General features: G+C 37.6%; 1 protein-coding gene across 3 annotated transcripts; it reads left to right on the plus strand.

Moving 5' to 3' along the window:
- The first annotated feature begins 2,581 nt into the window (after nucleotides 1–2,581).
- LOC101744266 (small ribosomal subunit protein mS39) lies at nucleotides 2,582–22,929 on the plus strand. 3 transcript variants are annotated; one of them, XR_009974730.1, is made up of 17 exons: nucleotides 2,582–2,764; nucleotides 2,858–3,040; nucleotides 4,025–4,253; nucleotides 4,739–4,962; nucleotides 5,308–5,404; nucleotides 6,871–7,032; nucleotides 7,580–7,754; nucleotides 8,999–9,129; nucleotides 9,768–9,886; nucleotides 10,422–10,506; nucleotides 12,339–12,480; nucleotides 13,333–13,444; nucleotides 14,401–14,599; nucleotides 15,812–15,993; nucleotides 17,881–18,016; nucleotides 18,999–21,588; nucleotides 22,068–22,929. XR_009974730.1 is itself a non-coding variant. In XM_004927744.4 (15 exons), the coding sequence occupies exons 1-15, from the start codon at nucleotides 2,739–2,741 to the stop codon at nucleotides 17,963–17,965; spliced, it is 2,151 nt and encodes a 716-aa protein (XP_004927801.1). In that variant the 5' UTR covers nucleotides 2,582–2,738; the 3' UTR covers nucleotides 17,966–18,024. The 3 variants fall into 3 exon arrangements, 1 of the variants encoding a protein (XP_004927801.1); XR_009974731.1 differs by lacking the exon at nucleotides 18,999–21,588; XM_004927744.4 differs by lacking the exons at nucleotides 18,999–21,588; nucleotides 22,068–22,929 and having other exon boundaries at nucleotides 17,881–18,024.

A 22,929-nucleotide genomic window follows, 5' to 3' on the forward strand; every position in this document is an offset into this window, starting at 1 on the left:
CGGCAAGTAAGTTTCCCCGATGATTTCGATTCCCAAATCCAAATGGTCCCACTCGCAGCTCCCCCTCGGACCGTTTACCCAGTCTGGCATTGAAATCCCCCATGACAATGGTGATGTGAGTTTTAAAGCTATGCATGGCTCTGGAAATGTCCTCATACATAGTCTCTACCTCATCGTCGGAGTGTGCCGAGGTCGGAGCGTAAACCTGTATGATCTTCAACGAATACTTTTTGGTGATTCTGAGTACAAGGTACGCCACCCTGGTTGACACACTCTCGATTTTGAGCACATTATTCACAAGGGACTTGTGGACGAAAAATCCGACACCGCCTTGAGACAGATGATCACCTTCTCGAAAATAGAGCAAGTTACCGGACCTCAGAGTTATCGTGTCCTCTCCCTCTCTTCGGACTTCAGATAAGCCCACAATGTCCCACCGTAACCTGCTCAATTCTTCCTCGAGTTCCACAATCTTCTCATCGGTCCGCAGTGTTCGCACGTTGTATGTTGCCAGGTCCAGTCGTCGTTTTTTATGGTAGCCGGATCTCTGCCGGAGATTCTTAGCACCCCCTGCCCCGCCGTTACCTTGACCGCTACCGTAGCCAGGAATAGCGGAGCTGCCGGGGACTGGGGGCCAGTTTTTATTTGTGTCAGCCATGTTGGGGGGGGTTGCCATAATCGCCACGCTTGGCATGCGGGTTGGCGATCGCAGTGTGCTGTTATGATACTCGGAGAACGCTGCTGCCCATTCTCTGGATAATCCCTTAGTCGCCTCTTACGACACCCACGGGAGGAGAAGGGGAGGTGTTATTCTTTTATCGAGGCCGACACCACACGACCAACTCTTTCTTACGGAACTTTATTTCATCTCATCAGATCCCGTTTAATTTATTTTCGTCCCAAATGATTGCAGTCTCAAATAAAGCAACTTCACCTCATTTCATGAATAAAACACCAAAATATAGAAGAATATAATAAGATAAGGATTGGGTTTTATGAAATGATATCTTCGCCTTTCTTATTAGAAAGAGGAACTATGTAGGTAGGTACCGGCCTAAAATCTGTCACTCATTTTGTCCATGCTGTCATGTTTTTTTTTCCTAACCTATTCTAGTAACCTCAAGGGGTTACTCTAGATTCATCGAGCGAGTAGGTGAGTTCACGGGGCTCAAGTCTGATAACGCTGCTAGCACTAGCCCTAGCAAGGGCAGTGCTTCGCAGGATCTATCACCAGTTTGGAAACGCGACCCACTGAGAAGATCCGACGAGAAGGCGAGAAACTCAGAGGGCTGTGTGTATGGGTCTAATTCACTCGTCGAGCACTTCGTCGAAAGCGACGGGTTCGGCGAGAACGGTGACCGGTGCTTGAGGTACCTAAAAGCACCGTTAATGGATCGGGAGGATCCGTAATGACGTGGTTAGGGCGACGAAAGACAAAGATCGTACTATACAGCTTGTTCTTTTGTACTTTCTGATTTATAGAAAACGATGTGGAGCGAAATGTAATAAAAAATACTTTGAAACATTAATCAATTAGGATAAAATTAAATGAAACGAGATGATATAAAATGAAAGTCTCAGTGAAACGGTGATTATTTACTGAATTTTTTTCAGTAGACACTTTGTACGATACCGAGAAGCTACGTCCAGCGGCTTGGTTTCATTTTCCCACTTTTGTGAACTTTCACACTTACTAAACAGTTAATAAACCACTGCTATGACAACTTTAAATTTAAAGAAACACTAAATTATCAAATTATAACAATCCACTCAAATTCGCTCCTCCTGTTCCCACCAAAAATTGTAACCGTTTTTTTTTTTATTGCCATTAGAAACTTTGTACGACTGTCTCCCCTTCAAACTTTAACATCTGATTGCTTCGTCGTGATTACAAATTGTGCTAGCTTCGTTCTTCGCGTTCCCGCCACAGAGTCATTTTAGTTTGCTGCTCCAAACTGCTGATCTGCACATTAATTTCCGAAATGAATGTATTATTTATGAGTAAATTGAAGTTGTCGTGGCCTAAAAGTTAAAACGTCCGGATGAACCGGTGTTCGAATCCCAGGCGGGTACCATTTTTTCTAATGAAATACTTACGTACTTAATAATTGTTCACGATTGACTTCTACGGTGAAGGAATAACATCGTGTAATAAAAATCAAACCCGCAAAATGATATTATAATTTGCGTAATTACTGGTGGTAGGTAGGTACCACCACCCTGCCTATTTCTGTCGTGAACAAATAATGCGTTTCGGCTTGAAGGTTGGGGTAGCCGTTGTAACTATACTGAGACCTTAGAGCTCATATCTCAGGGTGGGTGGCGGCGTTTACGCTGTGGATGTCTATGGGCTCCAGTAACCACTTAACACCAGGTGGGCTGTGAGATCGTCCACCCATCTCTAGAATAGAACAAAAAGTAGTATAGACTTTTCGGGACTGGTTTCATTTAATTTCATCTTATTTCATTACACTCTCAAATAAATTAAATTCACCTTATTTCATTCTTTAAATTTTTCGGCCCAGTTTTCATGGAACAGAAAAAATATGAAAGATTGGACTTTATGGTGTGATACCTTTGCCTTTCGTGTTGGAAAAATGGAACTGCTACATATTGTAGACTTTTCGCATTGTTGATTGTTTTTAATTTCTTAGAATAGTGCTTTATTATTAATAATTCATGATTTCTATTTTCATTTTAAATTATCTTTACTGAACCAGTAAACTTTCAATAGTAAGATGTATTCCAATATAGTAATTACGAGGTAAGCAATGTAAATGAAAGGTTATAAAATTTTAAGTGTGTCCTGGAATTGTAAATTTTCTATAACAATATTTGGTAAATTATCTGATTACAGACAGATTTCAAAAATTAAATGTTTATGTCGATCCTTGGTAAGTATCGAAAGTCAGAAAACTCCACAAAGTGGTGCCTCTAGTGATGGTATATCACCGCCTGTTCGCATACAAAGAGGGCCAACTGATATACTTCAAGCTTTGTCCACCACTGTTGGAATTGATCCTACAGCTGCACATTACAAGTTAGTACTGCAAATTTTGTGCGCTACCTATTACATTTACAGTACCTCGATATTTGTTAAAAGATAAGCTTACAATCTGCTCAGGATACAAAACCATATGATGGACCTTTATAATTTATTTGAATTAAATGATACAGTAATTTACAAATCCTAATCATATCCAAATAAAATAAGTAAGTAAAACATTGCCAAACTAGAAATACTGATACAGTAATATATAAAACAGTACTATTTTGATGATATTGAAACAGAAAAGCTTTCTGGAATACTTCGATCAAGTGAAAGACAAGACAAGTACCAATTCTAAGTAAATACCTTACATATATTCATAACTAACTTCCCTGATTCAAGGATAATATCATGTACCTTAAAAGGCAAGTTTTTTAGTTTTATTGCAGCTAATATTGGTTCAGTTTATTGGGACAGTGGCATATGAATAGGTACCTGTCTATTTCTTGCATAAATTTAGGCTTAGAAGGTAAGAAATCTGTTATATAAGAATACCATTACATTTTAATCACAGATACAATAAATTGGTATTCACATTTTCATGTTAATGGGCTCTTAAAACTTTTAATATGAGATAGATATGGAGTTTTGCAGTCTATGCACAGCTTTAAAAAGATGACTAGAAAGGGGAGGCATTAAAATCTCTTATCAAAAGGATTTTATTATTTAGCCTACTTACAATACGCTAAAAACCTTGTACCATTTGCAAAAAGAAGAACAATTACCATTTATTACAGTATTGTTTGTATTGTATGTATTTATATGTCATTATTGATTTGAAATGAAACCTACAAAAATGCTAATGAATTTTAGAGTTAAAAGCAGAAAAAGTAACAAGCTGAAGCTATCTCAAAGTGGTTGCTACATGTATTATATTAGTATTAGTTACAGAAAAAAGTAGAAAAACTTCAACAACTATTGCATATTTTTTTTAATATCTCCATACATTGTTAAAACAAAAAGAACTATTTACAGGTACCATGATGATCCATATTTAATACCATTATCAAATTATCGTAAGAGAGCTTATGCACTGGCAGCTGAAGCTGGTCGAAAAGCAGCAATATGGATTAGAGATGAACATGCAGACTTGTTTACAACAAGAATCTGGGATCCTCCGCTAAGGAAAAAAACACCTTACTATAATGCTGATCCGAAAATTGAAGCTTTCTCGCCCAAACCGATTTATAATGACGAAAGCAAGGTAAGATAAATTTTCTGAATAATCATATTAAAGGAAAAGGAAAAGAACAAATTTGTCATGTCTTAATTTCTTGTACTAGTTGCAGAATTACTGTGAGTAGTCTTACAATGATATTCTGTTTCAATCACAAAAGTAAATTTTAATAGATATGACTATGTAGAAGAGCTTGTAAAATAAAAAAATAGCAATGCACTGAACAGAACAGTATGACAGTTCCAAGAGGTCTTCACATTTCCTAAGTCATGAACAACATGTCTTTCGATTCAATCCTTATGATGACATCTCGACTTTGCTGAAGCACACCACCTGAAGCGAGCTAATGTTCGATGAGTAGTTGCGGTCCACATACACTAGGTGGCATGGTTTCACTTTGTTTATCATGTCCGAGTGCATAATATACTTACATACTTACAACAAGAAACATCTTTAATAGAATAAAATTATTCACAAACAAAAAAGTTAATACATTATTATTACTTCTGCAGGTAACTGAAGAAGATCTAATATATACAATCCAAAATGCTCTCATTGAAGACTCAATTAAAGTATATCAGTTACTTGGCGGGAGTCAAGGAGTGAGTGATGAACTGAAACTGCAATTGTTGCAACTTCTGTGTTTCTATAATGAAAAGGAGCCTGATTCTGTGGAATGGTTAGAGGAGAGATGGTTTTCGGCAAACACTAGAGAACGACAAGCAGCTACTTGGAGGTAAATAAAGAAAGATTATTGAGTTATTGAAGTTTATTTTTCTTTTATTTTTTATTCTTTTGCCATTTTATTCTTTTTGCTGTGTATCAGTAATGCGTTTCGGCTTGAAGGGTGGGGCAACCGTTGTAACTATACCAGAGACCTTAGAACTTATGTCTCAAGGTGGGTGGCGCATTTACGTTGTAGATGTCTATGGGCTCCAGTAACCACTTAACACCAGGTGGGCTGTGAGCTCGTCCACCCATCTAAGCAACAAAAAAAAATATGCCGATATGAAGTTTATTATGTAATTTACGGAGCATATCTAACACAATGTAAATCTGAAACGAAATAACATAATTCCAGATTGGGAAGTTTGGCAGATACAATTTTTACATCAATGGAACCAAAAAGTCCAGAAGCATACTGTGCAATCATACAAGGAATGGCAAAATACTATCAGGTAAAGTATTATTGAATATTTAAAAATTAAGATTCCAATTACGTAAAGCATGTGCTTATTATGCATGTTACAGATTAGCAACATGTAGTATTTTCAGGGGTTTCATGAGTCAGGAATGCACTTCAAATTTTATATTATAAATCTAAAACTTTATATTTTCATTGGTTTCGATTCTTATACATAACTCTAACCACGGACGTCTTAAACTAGGTTGGGGCCCTTGGGCACACAAGAATTTGAGGCCCTTTTGGAAAGTAAAAAAAGCGAATTATAATTAAAAAAAATTACTGAGTTTGAGACCATTTATTATAGGTAATCAAATACAGTATGATATAATGTGTCATTAATGATATTAGAATGCTGCTGGTTTTTTGGTTACGATTTCGATAACGGTTTCTTTCTGGATTTGTGTTGAGCAAAATCTTCTATTATAGGCATAGTATATGCCTTGTAAATACCTTCTTATTACTGATTTGTGAAAAAAGTGTAATGTGCCCGACAAAAATGTTTTGAGAATAAGAGTGTGAGAGAAATTGTCGGTCTTTCGGGGCCCCCCGAGAATGGGGGCCATGGGCACGGGCCCCGTGTACCCTTATGGTAAAGACGGTATTGACTCTAACTATTATACATAAACGGTTTTATCCCTACGTTCTGAATAATGAGAATATTCTATATAGTGAATAGTGATATGACCTAAGGCCGGTTACAGTGCTCCACCGACCGTCTGTGCGTATGTCAGTCGCGCTTGTCGTTTATATGAAAATTCATAAATCATTACAGTGCTGGACTGACCGTACGCACGCGTATATTGCTACGCACTGCGTACGAGGACCGTCGGTCTAGCGCGTCCGCATGCGTGCCGTCGGTCGACCGACGCGCTATGGAAACAAATGAACGCGTTCAGTGCTGCACCGATCGGTGGACCGACCGTACGGATGTGGGTATCATCATCAAAAAAAGCGATTTCGTATTGAACGTGGCCAAATATATCGACACCGAGCGCCTAATCACCGAAGTTCGTGAACTGCTCTGGGACAAAGGCCACGTGTTATATAAAGATCGTGATGGCAAGTTAAAGGCCTGGCAAGAAGTATGTGCTGATAATTCATCAAAACTTGATAGACATTCTGAAATAATTAAAAAAACTTGAACGTTCCTTAAACGTTTTCGAAAATAATAAGCAGCAATTAAGCTATTTGCAAACGCTTCCCTTTTGCGTACCGACTATACCAACTCGGTCAGATTGTTGGTCAGGAGAGCACTGAATGAAGCAAACTGACGATCGGTTAATGCGTACCGTCAGGACGGAACGTACGCACAGACGTTCGGTGGAGCACTGTAACCGGCCTTAAGTATTTACTATGAAACTGACTGACTATGAATCTTCGTGTTATTCATGAACACTATTTATGTGCTAGTTGAATATAACAATGCAATAGCTTGAAATTTAAAATTGGTTGATACAGGCAGAAAGAGCTTATGAACTATCTCAGGAAGCAATTGAAAAAGGCATACCATTGTCGACTGGGGTATACAATGCTTTACTAGGATGTATAGGGTTCTTGAGAGAAGGTGCTACCTTACGGATAGAAGCCCTAAAATCGACACTAATGCAAATGAACGAACAGGTTTGTGTTGTATATTTATACTGAAGTTTTATTTCACATTGTATATCTGAGCTTTTTGTGACCTATAGAGACAATTAAACTTAAGTAAAATAGCTTAAAATATAACAATAAGCCATTGTGAACAAGCTACCAAACCCAGAGCAAACCTTCCACCCTAGTGGAGGTTGGCAATGAATACAGTTACTTTGGACACCACAGTGCAAAAAACAATGGACACTCGTACTGTAACAAATTAGGAGACAGGAAATGCAACTTCTACTGTGGCTTCTACTGCACCATATCTTCACTTGCAAGATAAATTGCAGAAGCTCGTATTATCGTTAATGCATAATATGAACAACATTAATATTATGGCTTACTGAAAAATTCAAAAACCTAGTGATAAATATGTTAATTGTCTTCTGCCTACTTAAATAGTGAATAAGCGCTTTCTTTATATATACTCACTCTCTCAACTTTATCTATATATATATTATCTACTTTATTTATTTGAATCTTGCATGGAATCCTTGGATAGGTATATTTTTAAACATCCTTGCAATTCCAGGGTCTCTCGCCAAATATTGAGACATTGAGTGCTTGTCTCCGTTCTATATCTGTGTGGGGTGGCGGCATACAATTACAAAATTTGGCAATGCAATTAGTTGCTGAATTTAGAGAGCTTGGCATCCAACCTGGACTCTCTGCTTATTATTATTTACTCTGCTTGTTCTGTAAAGAAAGTAAGTACTCACATGGTCATTGCCAATATTTAACACTATGCAGAAGTCATGTTATAACCTAAATACTTTACAATTGTGCCTTCCACTGAAGTTTAAAATAGATTCATGAGAAAAATTTTTGATGTAGTTCTGGAGATGGAGATATCCTTTTTCTAACTAAAAGTTTTGTTGATTGATATTATTTCATTTTGTAAGGATTAAAATTAATGTTTTCTTTTATGTATGCATTCATTCCTAAGGCATTCTTTTAATTTTGATGAAAAATGGTACAGTTGTTGTTGGCACTTCAGAGAAAGTTTCTGTCAAAGCGCCGTTCACATAGAGGTCTATATATGTTTAACACATGTATCACACACATTAAACGAGAGTTATAGCAGATGGTAACAAGGTCTCGTTCATTCATTATAACCGGACTTCGCATAGGACAGTATTAAACCATAAATGTTTCCTGGAGATCGAGAGAGCTTTATTCTTATTAAAAGACTAGCGACCCGCCCTCGCTTCGCTTCGGAAACATTAAATTTTATTATCGGTAGCTGAGTCCCACCATGTTACCCGCGGTTATTGTCGTACCGCGGGTGACGCCGCGGGGCGAAGCTAGTCTAAAAAAAGTAGCCTAAGTTACTTTTTATATCATCAGCTACCTATCAGTGAAATTCTTGTCAAAATCGGTCTAGCCATTCCAGAGATTAGCCGGAACAAACAGACAGACAGACAAAATTGTAAAAAATGTTATTTTGGTGTATGTACCGTATATATATTCATATGCATGTAGTAAAAAGCGGTTATTTCTATATTACAAACAGACACTCCAATTTTATTTATATGTATAGATTAAGTTATGGACTTCAGTACTTAAAAAACCTAAAACATGATGAATAATATGTAGCCAAAACGATTTTCATGAATAAGAGATATCAGATAACATCAATGAAAATATAAATCCCTGAGAAAATTGACTACATAGGACCAGTTTGTATGCCCCTACAAATCGATACTAGAATTATGTACTTTTGTGCGATGAAGCATTCCTACATTTGTAATTGAGACTGCTGACTTAACGACAGCTGATTTGTCTATATTCGTGAACAAAAAAAAATCTTTCTAATTGACCTATGCTTGGAAACGAACTATTATTTAGAATAGAAAAAGAAAACAAGTTTCATATAGAAATTCGATTGTAAGTAAATTGATAAATAATAACATACAATGATTAAAGATCTAACTAAAATATTGAATTTCAGGAGGGCCCCGTAATAATATTCTATCGAAGATCCTCACTGATTTGGAGAGCAGAGAACGTTTAGAAGTGAATGAACCAACAGACACGAATTTCTTTATTACTGCAATGGGCGTGTGCAGTGACCATTTACAGGTGACATTAGATTTAGGCTCTATTAAATACGTAACATCAGATGCGCCGTCAGCTCGTCCACACATCTAATGTAACGAAAAATAGGGCAGCGTGAAATTAGAACGCTTGTTACTTATATGAACAGTTTTAATTCTATGAGCTTTGTATGAGACATAATATGAAAAATATGAATCGTCTCGCGGATTAAAACTTGAAGGTTACTGTGGTGGTATTGAAGTTTTTTTGTTGCATATAAGAATGATCGAGCTCACAGCTCGACCGATGTTGAGTGGTTACCGGAACCCATAGTTATTATAACGTGAACGCTGCTATCCACCTTGACGCTTGAGATCAATATTTCTATTGGATAGTCATTACCCAAAGCATATAACTTCTTATCGTCGATCGTAAAAATAATTCGTGCGCACGTATTAAATACATGTTTCATTAGATGTAAAATCGGTACCTGTCTGCGAGATTCTAACACCACCATGTTCGCACCGCTTGATATGTGTACACCGGGCGTCTTATCTATTAGAAAACGACGAATTAAATTACTACATGAAACAAACAGGCCGTCTTACCAATCAGGCCAACGACGCTTCAACTACTCGTGAAGATTTCTCCTTAATTAAAATAAACCTTTGTTAATATTTTAGGATATAAACATGGCAGAAAGAGTCCACGCTCTGCTTATGAAGAACAATAACTATAAATTGGTAGGCGACGCCTACAAGGAGAGCATATACTACAGACATCTAGTAACTGTTGCTTGCAGGTATTTAACATATTTTTTTACAATTTTAACAAACCGAAGTAAAGTGTAAAGAACTGGACTCCTTATCATAACGCATCACTGTTCTACGGTAGAAATGGGCAGAAATGTGATTCTTAATCTTGCGGACTGATAAATGCGCCCTATTATTAAAAAATGTAGTAATAAAAAGAGAACCGAGGATATTGATTAGACTGCCGTGAGAACATCCACACGCTGAGCTGTTATTTATTTATTTATTTTTTATTTCATGGATGGGTGGACGAGCTCACAGCCCTTCTGGTGTCAAATGGATACCGGAGTCCATAGATATCTACAACGTAAATGCCGCCATCTACCTTTAGATAAGAGTTTTAAGGTCTCGGTATAGTTACAAGAGTTACCCCACACTTCAAACTGAAACGCATTGCTGCTTCACGGCAGAAATAGACAGGATGGTGTTACCTACCCGTGCGGACTCATAAAGGATCCTACCACCAGTGTAAGAGGTCCTACTTTTTGCTTTGTTTTAACTTTGCTGATTTACTTTTGTTTACAGGCATGCACCATTCGAGAAAGCAACCGAATATTTAGACACGCTAATACCAAATATTTATATACCGGAACCATCGGTAATGGAAGAGGTATGTCAATAAATAACCAGTATGAGGCTATGATATTCGGCACCTGTAGATTTCACGTAAATAACAAACCTTTAAGGGGCTAAGTTATTTTTTTAAATTTCCTTTTAAAGTACATATAACATAATTTACATACTGAAACAAAGATATATTTTTTTAAATAAATAAATAATAAACAAAATTTACTAACAATCACGCCACGTTAACTAGTCCCGTGCTAAGTTCGTAAAGAACTTGTGTTGCAAGTACCAGATGACGGAAATAAATGTAAGATTTTTATTATACACATACATATCATATACATCCATAACCCTGGAAAAGACATTTTGAAGTTATACTTTAGGCGCGTTATGAAAAATTGATGAGAGTGAAATTTTACGATGCGCACGCACCGTGACACAAAATTAACAGAATGAAGTTGCCCACTAAATCGCTCATTACAATACGACCGACGTAACTTGGCAAGTCTGACCCCCGTATCTTTAGTCGTTCACACGAGCATAACTCGACTCGACTCAACCTCCAACGCGCGTTTTGGTATGCTTAGTCGTAAAAATAAACTCCACTCAAACGTCCTTTGAAAAATTTTCTAACCGGAGTGAAGTAAGCGAACTGTCAAGTCAAGGTACGTCGCGACGTACCTTGAACGTTCCTCAAGGCTGGTTTTCTATCAATGTCCAAATAATATGTGGACCGCAAATGGAAATATATGATATTATTGTGCAATGGCCTGGATCTGTGCATGATTCCCGCATATTTTGATAATTTAATTTTGATAATATTTATTAATAAAGTAAATAGTTCGAGGTTAGACATTTGAAACTCTTTATTTTATTTACCTAGATAAGAGTCATATTTTGCTTACTACCTGATAAATAAAGTCAATGCGATTATAAGTTTTATTTATATAATAATAAACTGGTGGTTGTGGAAAAGCACTTCAACAACACGATGCAATCAAAAGCACACAAAAGCGGCGAATAAAAATACAAAGCCGGATCCGAAAACTAAAATAATAATAGGTTAGAAAATAAATAATACACTTTCAGATTTACCGCACGCACACATACGAATAACTCAGCAACCAAAACATCAAACAAGTTCATCTAGTGTCAAACAGACAGCGGCAGCTTGACTTTGACATTAAACAATGACCATAGACTACAGAACTCTATGGATTTGATGCTAGCTTGATCAAATTTTCCTCAAACTGATGTTGTTGTGGTGACGCAATAACACCTCTCTACCTCGCTCGAGGACAGTTGAGGAATATTGTAATGGTCGACTAAAAATACCAAACTCGAGTAAGTATGGGAGGAATGCTCGAGCATCATCGGATGAGTTAAGAGTGGAGGACTATTTTATAAAACGTCTAAAGATACGGGCATGAATATAGCCGCAGGTGAACTTTCCGAACCGTACCGAGAATTACCGAATTTATACGATGTCAAGAAAAGGGATGTCCAATATACGTGTTTGAGGATGTTGTTTAATCGATTTTTTTTCAAATTGATTAAAATTTATATAAAAAAAAAAGAAGTAAATTTAACAAAAAAACAGTATAACTTCTTACCCGCGTACACGCACCCTTTTTTATATTTATCATACAAATATCTTCCCTTGGCGGGATTCGAACTCGCGACCCCTTTGTGTAGTGACCATGTCACAATTACACCAGACGGCCGTATAATTATTATATATGGCTATTATTACGTATATATTACCTAATTATGGTTTCATCACAACATTTGTAATCCATATTAAAATATGCTGCAAAGTGCATTTTATTGTAATTAGTTAAAACGACTAAAAAAATACTTATTGAAAAACCACAGATCATAAGAACCTTAGAAGTGGCAGGCGCGGGCGACCGACTGGCACAGGCGTGGTCCCAGATCATAGTGTTCGGACACGCGAAACGAACCAAACTCGTTGAAAGGCTGCTCTCAGCTTTATGTAATTGTTACGAGTATCAGGGTGAGCTACAATACATTACTATTTATTTTAGAACTCTGGATAGGAAGACGAACTCAGAGCCAATCTAGTCTCAAGTAGTTATCGGAGAGCTATCGGTGAGTGGTTACCGTCGCCCATGGACTTCAGCAATGCCAGGGGCAGAGCCAAGCCGCAGAAATAGACAAAATGCAATGCAATGTAAGTCAGTAATTACCGATAAATTATGCGGGTTTGATTTTGAAAATACGAGTTTATTCTCACATCGTGAAAGACTGTCATGACATGCTAAGTACGTATCTCATTAAATATTCTTCTTCTCAGTCGTGTCACTCTTGACAGAGTGGTCGTGATCGTCATGTAGTGTTGGAAGGGGCAGACTTGATGCGTCTCACGATGTCGCACCATCTCTCCCTGCTCGAGGCCATTCTACTGCACTCATTTAGGGGACCTCCCACTGCAGTTTTAATTTGGTCGGTCCACCGCATTGGTGGCCTCCCGCGCGGTCTTGTACCATCAACGCTTCCCTGTACAACGAGGCGTTCTCATTAAATATACAACAGAGTTAATAATCCGTTTTTTTTACTATATTAAACAAGCCCTTTACATGCACTTTTAAATTGTAAAAACTTTACCGTGGCTTCAAAATATGCAGTTGCTCCACTGATAAGGATTGGCAAAGAATTAAAGGGTTTCCTTTTTTCCAAATATATGTATTTATTACACATCACGCAAAATTTCTAAAATATTATTAAATCAGTACATGAAGAACTAGAACTGTCTCACCGAGCATTGAACTCTGGATCTTGTCATTGTACATGTGGTTTGCGCTCACAAAGCTGACTATATAACTACGTGTTTTTTTTACTCTTTTAGAGGAAGATGTAAAAGAGAAAATACGATCAGCGGCTGAAAGTATATTGAAACATGGAGAGACTTTAGAACAAAGAGATGAATCCAGAGACCAGAGATCACCGGTCTCACAAAAGTATGTACATTTAGAGTCAGTATATGTATTTTAAATTGAGCTAACAATATCCAAGTTTGAATGTTATATACCAATAAACAGCTCAAGATTTAGATTTATTGAATGTATTGATTTTTTTTGTAAATTATTACTTGTTAAATATGGCAAAACTAACATTTTTTCCAAAATAAAAAATTACGACTGAACGAAATTGTCCTTAAATACGAAATAAACAAATACTAAAATTATTGACAAGCAGAGGAGAAAAATTAACTGAACTACTTTGTATTTGCTGTTCTATATGGAGATTATGTTATAAAAGTACATTTATCTAATATTTAGATCAGCGTGTCAGCTGATTTCACACATAGTGTATAACACAAAAAATCTAAAATATAACTTCCTCTACTTTAATGCTTTAGCTAGGCCGAGCCTGTAACTTTTACTATAGGTAATACTGATAAACCTAATTATGATTTTTCCGGATTCGGTTTCAAAACACCCTGTATGTACGGAATTTTCCAACGTTTCTCGTGAAATATTACATAATTTGTATAAGTGGCGTTATCGCACCGTATGTGTAATATGTTTATTTCGAGGTCTGTGGTAAAAATGTATAAATTAGTATCCTGCCCTTTAAGTTGTTTAAGCAATTGCCTTATTACTAGCGACCCGCCCTCGCTTCGTTTCGGAAACTGTAATTTATTATTGATTTCTCCACTATTTAATGGATGTTATTATACATAATATAAACCTTCCTCTTCAATCACTCTATCTATTAAAAAAAACCGCATCAAAATCCGTTGCGTAGTTTTAAAGATTTAAGCATACATAGGGATATAGGGACAGAGAAAGCGACTTTGTTTTATACTATGTAGTGATACATAGCATCAATCTCAAAGAAACAGACTAATTCATTCGTCGAACAATACAATCGTTTTCTGAATAAATGAATGAACTCATATCTTACGATGCAGGTTATCGGCGACAGCGCTTTCGAACATCATCGAGCTATTGTCCGACGTGTCAGATAAATCTTCCGAACGCTGGACCAGTGTTGAAACTGCACTCAATAAATTAAAACAGGAGCAAGCCACCGGAGTTCCATCTAAGCCAGAATCTATATCAACCTTAGCCGAGAAGGCTGCCTCTATGGGAAAACTAGAAATAGCTGCTGTAAGTGTATCATAAAGTGTTCACGATTGACTTCCACGGTGAAGGAATAACATCGTGTAAGAAAAATCAAAACCACAAAATTATTGTTTGCGTAATTACTGGTGGTAGGACATCTTATGAGTTCGCACGGGTAGGTACCACCACCAGTAAAAATATATAGGTGTGACATAAAACTTTTCTTAAAGAGTCATTATTGGGACGAAGTTCCTTATGGGACGATGCGGAGGGGTTCTCTAACCGGGAAAAACGTCCGTAACGTAATATTTTTATCAGTAATGCACACAGTGTACGACTTAACTTTGCAATAACGTACCAATTAGTAAAGCACACAGTGTACGACCTAACTTTGTAATAACGTACAAAAAATAACATATTTTTTTATTATTCATTGACCACGATCTCGGAGCGTTCGTTTGTGCAATACACTAACTTTTATGCAAACAACCGTGAATGAAGTGTACCACAATAAGTTCGCACATTACCGAATGACCGTGGGTTGTTGCGAAACCTCCAGTTTTATTTTCTTTATACCTCGTATAGAACTTAAAATTAATATTTTTATAATAAGGAACTTCGTTCCTATCCGGTGTCCCACGACACCACACATTATTTTTTATTGAACGACTAACTGACCCGGCAGACTTCGTTGTACCTCGATCAATAAATAAAAGACCTAAACTTTTGTATAAAATAAATTTAAAAAAAACAAAAGGAATCCTTCCGATGGAGGACACATCAAGGGAAAACAAAATTGTTATTTTTTTTTCATTCCGAGCTTTTTTATATTTATCTACCTTTTAAACCTTCTCTGGACTTCCACAAAGAATTCAAGACCAAAATTAGCCAAATCGGTCCAGCCGTTTTCGAGTTTTAGCGAGACTAACGAACAGCAATTAATTTGTATATATGAGTCGTCTATTATCAAAGGCGGCAATCTGTACATTTGGACAAAAAATTTTTATTGATATGTCAATACAGATTTATTTGAATATAATCGTCTCCTTCAAAGAATACGGTTCAAAACCTGCATTAAATAAAGGTTAATAGTTAACCTGTTATTTATCTAAGATGTCGTTCCGAAGAGTTTTGTGACTGCCAATGGAATACAAAGTCAATAATTCGTTTTTCTGATTTACCAATAATTGTCCAAAAGTCAGATTGCCGGCTTTGATAATAGTCGACTCATATATAGATTGTATTGTTGTCTGTCAGACGGCCGTAGCTTACCTGGCGGAGTGCGGGTTCGAGGAGGCGGCGGGTGCGAGCGCGCGCGTGCTGGGCGCGATGCTGAACCGTCCCGAGGAGGAGGTGCGCGCGCTGCTGCAGGAGCCGGCGGGCGCGCTGGCGGGCTCGCTGCACCCCGCCGCGCTCGCTGTACTCCACTCTTACCACTTGTAAGATTTCCTTTGTTCATTACTTCCGTACGCGCTCATTCCGGACTAATCTATATCGACGCTTGAAAGGCAAACGTGACTAAGCGACAATAACTGCTTCACTATACCTATAGTATAAAACAAAGTCGCTTTCTCTGTCCCTATGTATGCTTAAATCTTTAAAACTACACAACGCATTTTGATGCGTTTTTTTTTAATAGATGAGAGTGATTGAAGAGGAAGGTTTATATGTATAATAACATCCATTAAATAGTGGAGAAATCAATAATAAATTACAGTTTCCGAAGCGAAGCGGGGGCGGGTCGCTAGTTGTACATAAATGATAGGCAATAAACATAATCGATGCGCAAAAAAAAAATATTTTTAGGTCTATTAAAATCATTACAATCCTACAGCTAGATTCGTTAAAATAGAATTTTTTTCAGGTATGTTAACTTTAAATTAGTCTACTGTAAAGTTCACGCATTGTCGCTTAGTCATGTTTGCCTTTCAAGCGTCGATATATTAATACGTGAAGCAAAATCTTCGTACCCCTTTTTACGAAAATTGCGCGGACAGAGGGGTATGAAATTTCCCACACTCATAGAGAATATAGAGAAGCAGTGCATAATGCATAATGAAGTCGTCGTGGCCTAAAGGATAAGACGTCCGGTGCATTCGTGTTGAAGCGATGCAACGATGTTCGAATCCCGCAGGCGGGTACCAATTTTTCTAATGAAATACGTACTCAACAAATGTTCACGATTGACTTTTACGGTGAAGGAATAACGTCGTGTAATAAAAATCAAACTCGCAAAATTATAATATAATTTGCGTAATTACTGGTGGTAAGACCTCTTGTGAGTCCGCGCGAGTAGGTACCACCACCTCTCTATTTCGTATATGCCGTGAAGCAGTAATGCGTTTCGGTTTGAAAGGTGGGGCAGCCGTTGTAACTATACTGAGACCTTAGAACTTATATCTCAAGGCGGGTGGCGCATTTACGTTATAAATGTCTATGGGCTCCAGTAACCACTTAACACCAGGTGGGCTGTGACCTCGTCCACCCATCTAAGCAATAAAAACAAAATGTGTGCAATTCACACGTGGTAGAAGTGAAACCTTCCAAAATTAAAATACAATTATCCTAAACGTTTTAAGTATATGTAAAATTTTGTCATTAGTAAATAATTGTAAGGTAGCGCCCTCTGTGAATTGATATTTTAATTTCACGTATAATCCTAAATTAAAATTCACTACAAGAGCTTTCATACACACGTTAGTATTAAAAAATCTCACAGATGGCGCTGTATTAAATAGTATGTATATTTCTGTATCATTCTTTGCTGGCTTCATCCTACACATTTTTGTATTTGTGTCTCTTACCTGTCGTTTTTTCCGTTGCATCCGGTTTGAAATCACAACGATTCTAAAGAAGTTTTCACTTCAAAAAAAGTTAATGGCTTCGAACTATCGAACTTGTATTCTGTCTATCACAGATAAGACATTCGTTTTCATAGGTTAAAGAGGGTTGTGAATATTTCGGGGTACCTTTTAACTTAATCTTACATACGAAATATCGTAGATTTCGCTAATATATTCGAAAAGGCGTAAGTAACTAATGTACTTATGAAGCACGCAATGAACAACAAAAAAAAACTACTGCGAGGGATTTGCAGTCTATTAAAACTCTCTCGTAAAACAAACAGCCCAAAGTTACTGCTGCAAAGTTACTTATGGTTACGAACTGAACGATGGAATATCCGGACGTGGGTGCAGCTATTCGTGTTGTAACGTCATTACTGCTTCACGGCAGAAATAGGCAGGGTGGTGGTACCTACCCGCGCGGACTAACAAGAGGTCCTACCACCAGTAAAGTAACTAAGACTTTGTTAATTTTGCACACAGAGCCAAGACTGGAACTGCAATACGCGATTCAGAATCGTCGACCAGTTCGGAAAGTGATTCCGAATCGTCATCCGACGAAGACTAGACTATTTTAGGATTATTGTAATCACTAGATCGCTTCATTAAATGCATTTAGGTACGTAATATTGTGTTTTAATACTTTCATTAGTTTTAGAATTTTATTTAGATGTTATATGTGCCCCGTGACTTTCGCCTCCGTTTCCTTGCGCCGATAATCCTCAATGCCGAGGGTCGCGGCCTTCCTTGATAACTTTCTCCAGGACTATCCTCGGCTGAGCGGATGGCATCGTGGACTAATATGTTGAGGATCTAGCGTATAGAGGACTTCTGCCTCTGGGCCTTCTCCAAAAAACTCTAAACTCCCCCGCACGCATATAAGTACTGAGCGGCATCAGAATCTTGAGTTCGGCAAAAATAGATTCGTTGGTTCTGTGTTCGGTCCAATAAATCCCAAGTATCCCGGGGACTTGACCCGCGAATTATTGGCAACACCTATTCACGATAAAAAAAAGGTGTGAATCTGCGCGGGTGGATACCACCACCCTGCCTGTTTCTGCCGTGAAGCAGTAATGCGTTTCGTTTGAAGGGTGGGGCAGCCGTTTTAACTTACTTGAGACCTTAGAACTTATATCTCAAGGTGGGTGGCGCATTTACCTTGTGGATGTCTATGGGCTCCAGTAACCACTTAACACCAGGAGGGCTGTGAGCTCGTCCACCCATGTAAGCAATAAAAAAAAAGATAAATGTACAAAATAATTATAATAGTGCAGAAATGACTCCATAAGTAAGTATTTCAGTCTGCATCAGTGCATCATTATGAGAAGGTGGCATGACACGAAAACCCCCTTTCTCGTGGCCACCGGAAATTATATACCCAATCCTGTGGATCGAATGGTAAAGAGTCGACGTCGCCCTAAGCACTTCGGATCCTCCCGATCCATTAACGGTGCTTTTAGGTACCCCAAGCACCGCTCACCGTCCTCGTCGAACCCGTCGCTTGCAACAAAGGGTTCGGCGAGTAAATTGACCCATAGACACAGCCAACTGAATTTCTCGCCGCATTTTTTCAATGAGTCACGTTTCCAATCTGGTGATAGATACTTCGAAGCACTGCTGTTGCTGGGGCTAGTGTTAGCGACATCATCAAGTTTGAGCCCCGTGACGTCGCTCCGTGAATCTAGTATGACCCCTCGAGGTCACTAGAATAAAAATAAAAAAGTGCCGAAACTAAGAGTGTGGGTAGAATGAACAATAGGGCAATCGAAAAATATCATATTAAAGTAATTGCGTCTAAAAAAACACTAATGTAAAGAACTTTGTATTACTCAGAAAGTTACCGCATATCCCCACTCAAGCTCTGCAGTCAACTGACTCATTAATAAACCTAATGTATCTTAACAGTAAATCAAAACAAATAATGCGTCATTACAAAAAAAAACGAATTCCAAAAATAAAATTTTGCTACCGAAAAATTACACTGATTACAGTGTGTGTACTGTTTCTTATTTTTTTGTTTCTTGAGTTATACATAAATGTTATTAATTACAATTTGAAACGTTTAAATCATGGACCGGATATCCATAGAGATCTAACGTGGATGGACCTTAAACCTCCCATATTTTTTTTTTATTGCTTAGACGTGTGGACGAGCTCAGCCCACCTGGTGTTAAGTGGTTACTGAAGCCCATAGACATCTACAACGTAAATGCGCCACACACCTTGAGATATAAGTTCTAAGGTCTCAGTATAGTCACAACGGCTGCCCCACCCTTCAAACCGAAACGCATTACTGTTTCACGGCAGAAATAAGCGGGGTGGTGGTACCTACCCGTGCGGACTCACAAGAGGTCCTACCACCAGTAAAAACATCTCGAAATTAATAATATTATGCAATTCTGGGTGGGCTGACTTTTACACGTCATACGTAAGGTACAATTGTAGTAAACATCCCGCTATAAACGCAACAAACATTCTACTTAATTCTATATATTGTACTTGTTTTCGTGACTGTGTAAATATTGTCGAGTGCAATTCTATGAATATCTTATCGCTGGTGCTTGTAGAACACGATTTGCTATTGTGATCGAATCGTTGTTATAACAAGCTGTTCATGAACAAACTCGCAGATTCGAGATTGGGCAGGGTAAAATACATACGTGTTGAGTGTTAAATTGCTCGAAGAGGGCATTTAGGCTTGATGCCGCCTCGGGCCCTGTTTGTCGAGCCGCCCTTAATGTTGGAATAAATTTTATGAAATTTAAATTTAAATGAACTTTATGTCTTTAGAATTAAATATTTAATTATAACTAATAAACATTACAGATATAAATAAGTAATAAACATTAGACAAATAAATAAATAAATATATATATATTTAATATAATTCTTTTTTTTTTAACAAATTAATCAGAAGTCGTTTTGTAAGGAGACTGTCTTTACTTTTTTCGTCTCTAAAATTTTGGCATTTCCGAAAAATTGCCGATCCTTCATGCCGCCCTAGGCCCGGATCTCATGGGCCTAGGCGTAAATCCATCACTAGAAGAGGGTCACAATCTCGAATAGCTGATGGTGACAGGTGAGATAGATAGCAAACTTCCCAAAGGACGCAGTCCCACGAGATGGTTAGACCAAATTCAATCTTCTCTGAACATCAAGTTCCGCGATGCCTTTAAAGAAACTAAGAATCGTAGCAGATTAAGGGAGACCGTATGTGCGAAAATGATGCAGCGGGGGGAGTCACGACCCTCAGTAAAGAGGAAAGCGACACTAGGAGGAGATTTGTGTGTTTATAAGTGCTCATATTTGGCTGTTAATATATTGACATGGTCAACGACATGTTGCGTTTGAAGTTTAAAACGGTGGGCTGTGTACGGCGTATCCTCCACTCGCATACCCGCCTATGATGACCCCGCTTATTTCTCCTACAAAGCAGTCAGTTTCCGTTTTATAACGATTGAGGCTTCGATCTCATATCTCACGTTTTGATTTCTTTGAAATCCCATTAATGCGAGCTCGTCTGTTAATATAGAGCAATCAAAAATCACTCCCAAGAAATTATCTGATCTAATAATAGCTATCATTTTAAAGGATTTTAACCTCAATGCAAGATCTGAGGAACTATGCAGAAACAATAGACCAATTTAATTTGCTAAACTTAGCACAAATATTAATCGGTGTAGCAAAATCATAATATTTTTTGGACCAGCATTCTAAATCAAAGACCGTTGATCTGCGTTTTACCAGCTTTCCAAACATTGCGTGCAGTGCCCAAAAACGTTTACAAAAATCGTCTTATGTAATAGCGTCGGGATCATCCACACTAGTCTCGTCTTCCTATTGGAATGAGGATCCCTAACCTCCAGAGAACAAGACAATAAGTGCCATAGATCCAAATTAAAAATTAATCATTTAACGAGATTAAAGGTTGTTATGTATTTCACAAGTATGTAGTCCATAGATATACGAAATTGTAGTTTGTACCGTTAAACCATCATTTGGACGAACACGCGACATGACATCGTGGACTGTTATTCCACATGTACTATGGAAGGTGTTAAACATGATAATAGCTTTCTAAATGTCAGAGGTACGTGAAAAGTTGTGTTTATCCTTTAGTTGTGACTTTGTGCTCTAGAAGATTGGACCAGGAAAATGCTATCTACGAATTTAGAATTTTTTACTTTCGCAGTGAGTACATAAAATAAATTTAGCGAACATTGTTTCTTTCATCAACCTGAACATTTGAATAGGCCGAGAAAAGCTAAGTCAAACAAGATAATAAATGATAATTAAGTTAGTTAGAATTATGGATGTTTAACTTTCTCTGTTACTATTAGTATTTTCATTGCGCCTTTTGTTTTCATTTAATAAATAAAAACTAGATTCCGATCTTAATTACTTAATGTAGATAAATTAAAAAGATCCTTAAATTACGTTGTATCTTTAGGTACAAAAAAGGTGAATACCCTGTACTGACAAGTATTTGTGTCACCGAAATGTTTTATCAAGACAGCGCTAAACATTTTCATATCTTTGATGAAAATTACGACTACTGTTTATAATTCTTATTCAACGATCATTTGAAATTCACACGAACACTTGCCTCATACTTAAAATCCCAAGTATACGAGATATCAAAATATAACAATGCTAATATTTAATTACAGTTAATTGTGAATTCAGCGATTGCCTATCGCACAACGAACTTCGACTGCGGTCCGTATGGATTTATTTGCGAGCCAAATAATAAAGTGAGGCTATGCGAGGGAGACAACATAATTGGCCCTGCGTTCCTTTGCCCGCCAAACACAGTGTGCAACGAAGATTCCGGCGACGTGTGTGAGAACACCGTTAACTATATAGATCCTGACTTCAATAAAGCAGTACGTTGCCATCGGAACGAGAGGATAGCAGATCCGAGCGTGCCCGGCTGCAAAGGATACATCCTCTGTATTCCAAACAAAAGTCGCTTTCAAGGCATAAAATTCCAATGCTCTGGAAATACGATATTCAACGGCTACACGAGGACTTGTTCAGCGCCAACTAAATATAGATGTCCTCTATTAAACTCTACCAAGAACGGACTCGAATTGTTTAATGAAAACAGAAGAATCGATACATATCAAGGAAATTTAAAGAACAGAAATTCCGAAAATCCTGCACAAAAACCAAAACCAATCGAATGCAGAAATTATAAATTTTCAGTTACGCAGGATAGTGTTCCCGTAAAAGCGACTTACTTCTGTCCCTCGCGGCCTGTTGTAGGCGAAAATTCAGTACGATGTACTATATTTTCCAATCAGTTTTGTATTACCCTAGAAAGAGATAGCGAAGATCAATTTTTACACAGAACTGGAGTGGCATATCGAAAGCCAAGAATGTGATGTTTGAAACAAAACTACCGCTGTTACTGACTATTGGTTTACAACCTACCGCTAAATATATGTGATGATTAGACGCACGCAATATGAACAAAATAAGCCAACAAAAGAGAAACTAAAGATATTAAAAGAACCGATGTCATCAAAA

The sequence above is a fragment of the Bombyx mori genome, chromosome 13 (genome assembly GCF_030269925.1).
Source record: "Bombyx mori chromosome 13, ASM3026992v2".
Lineage (NCBI taxonomy): Eukaryota > Metazoa > Arthropoda > Insecta > Lepidoptera > Bombycidae > Bombyx > Bombyx mori.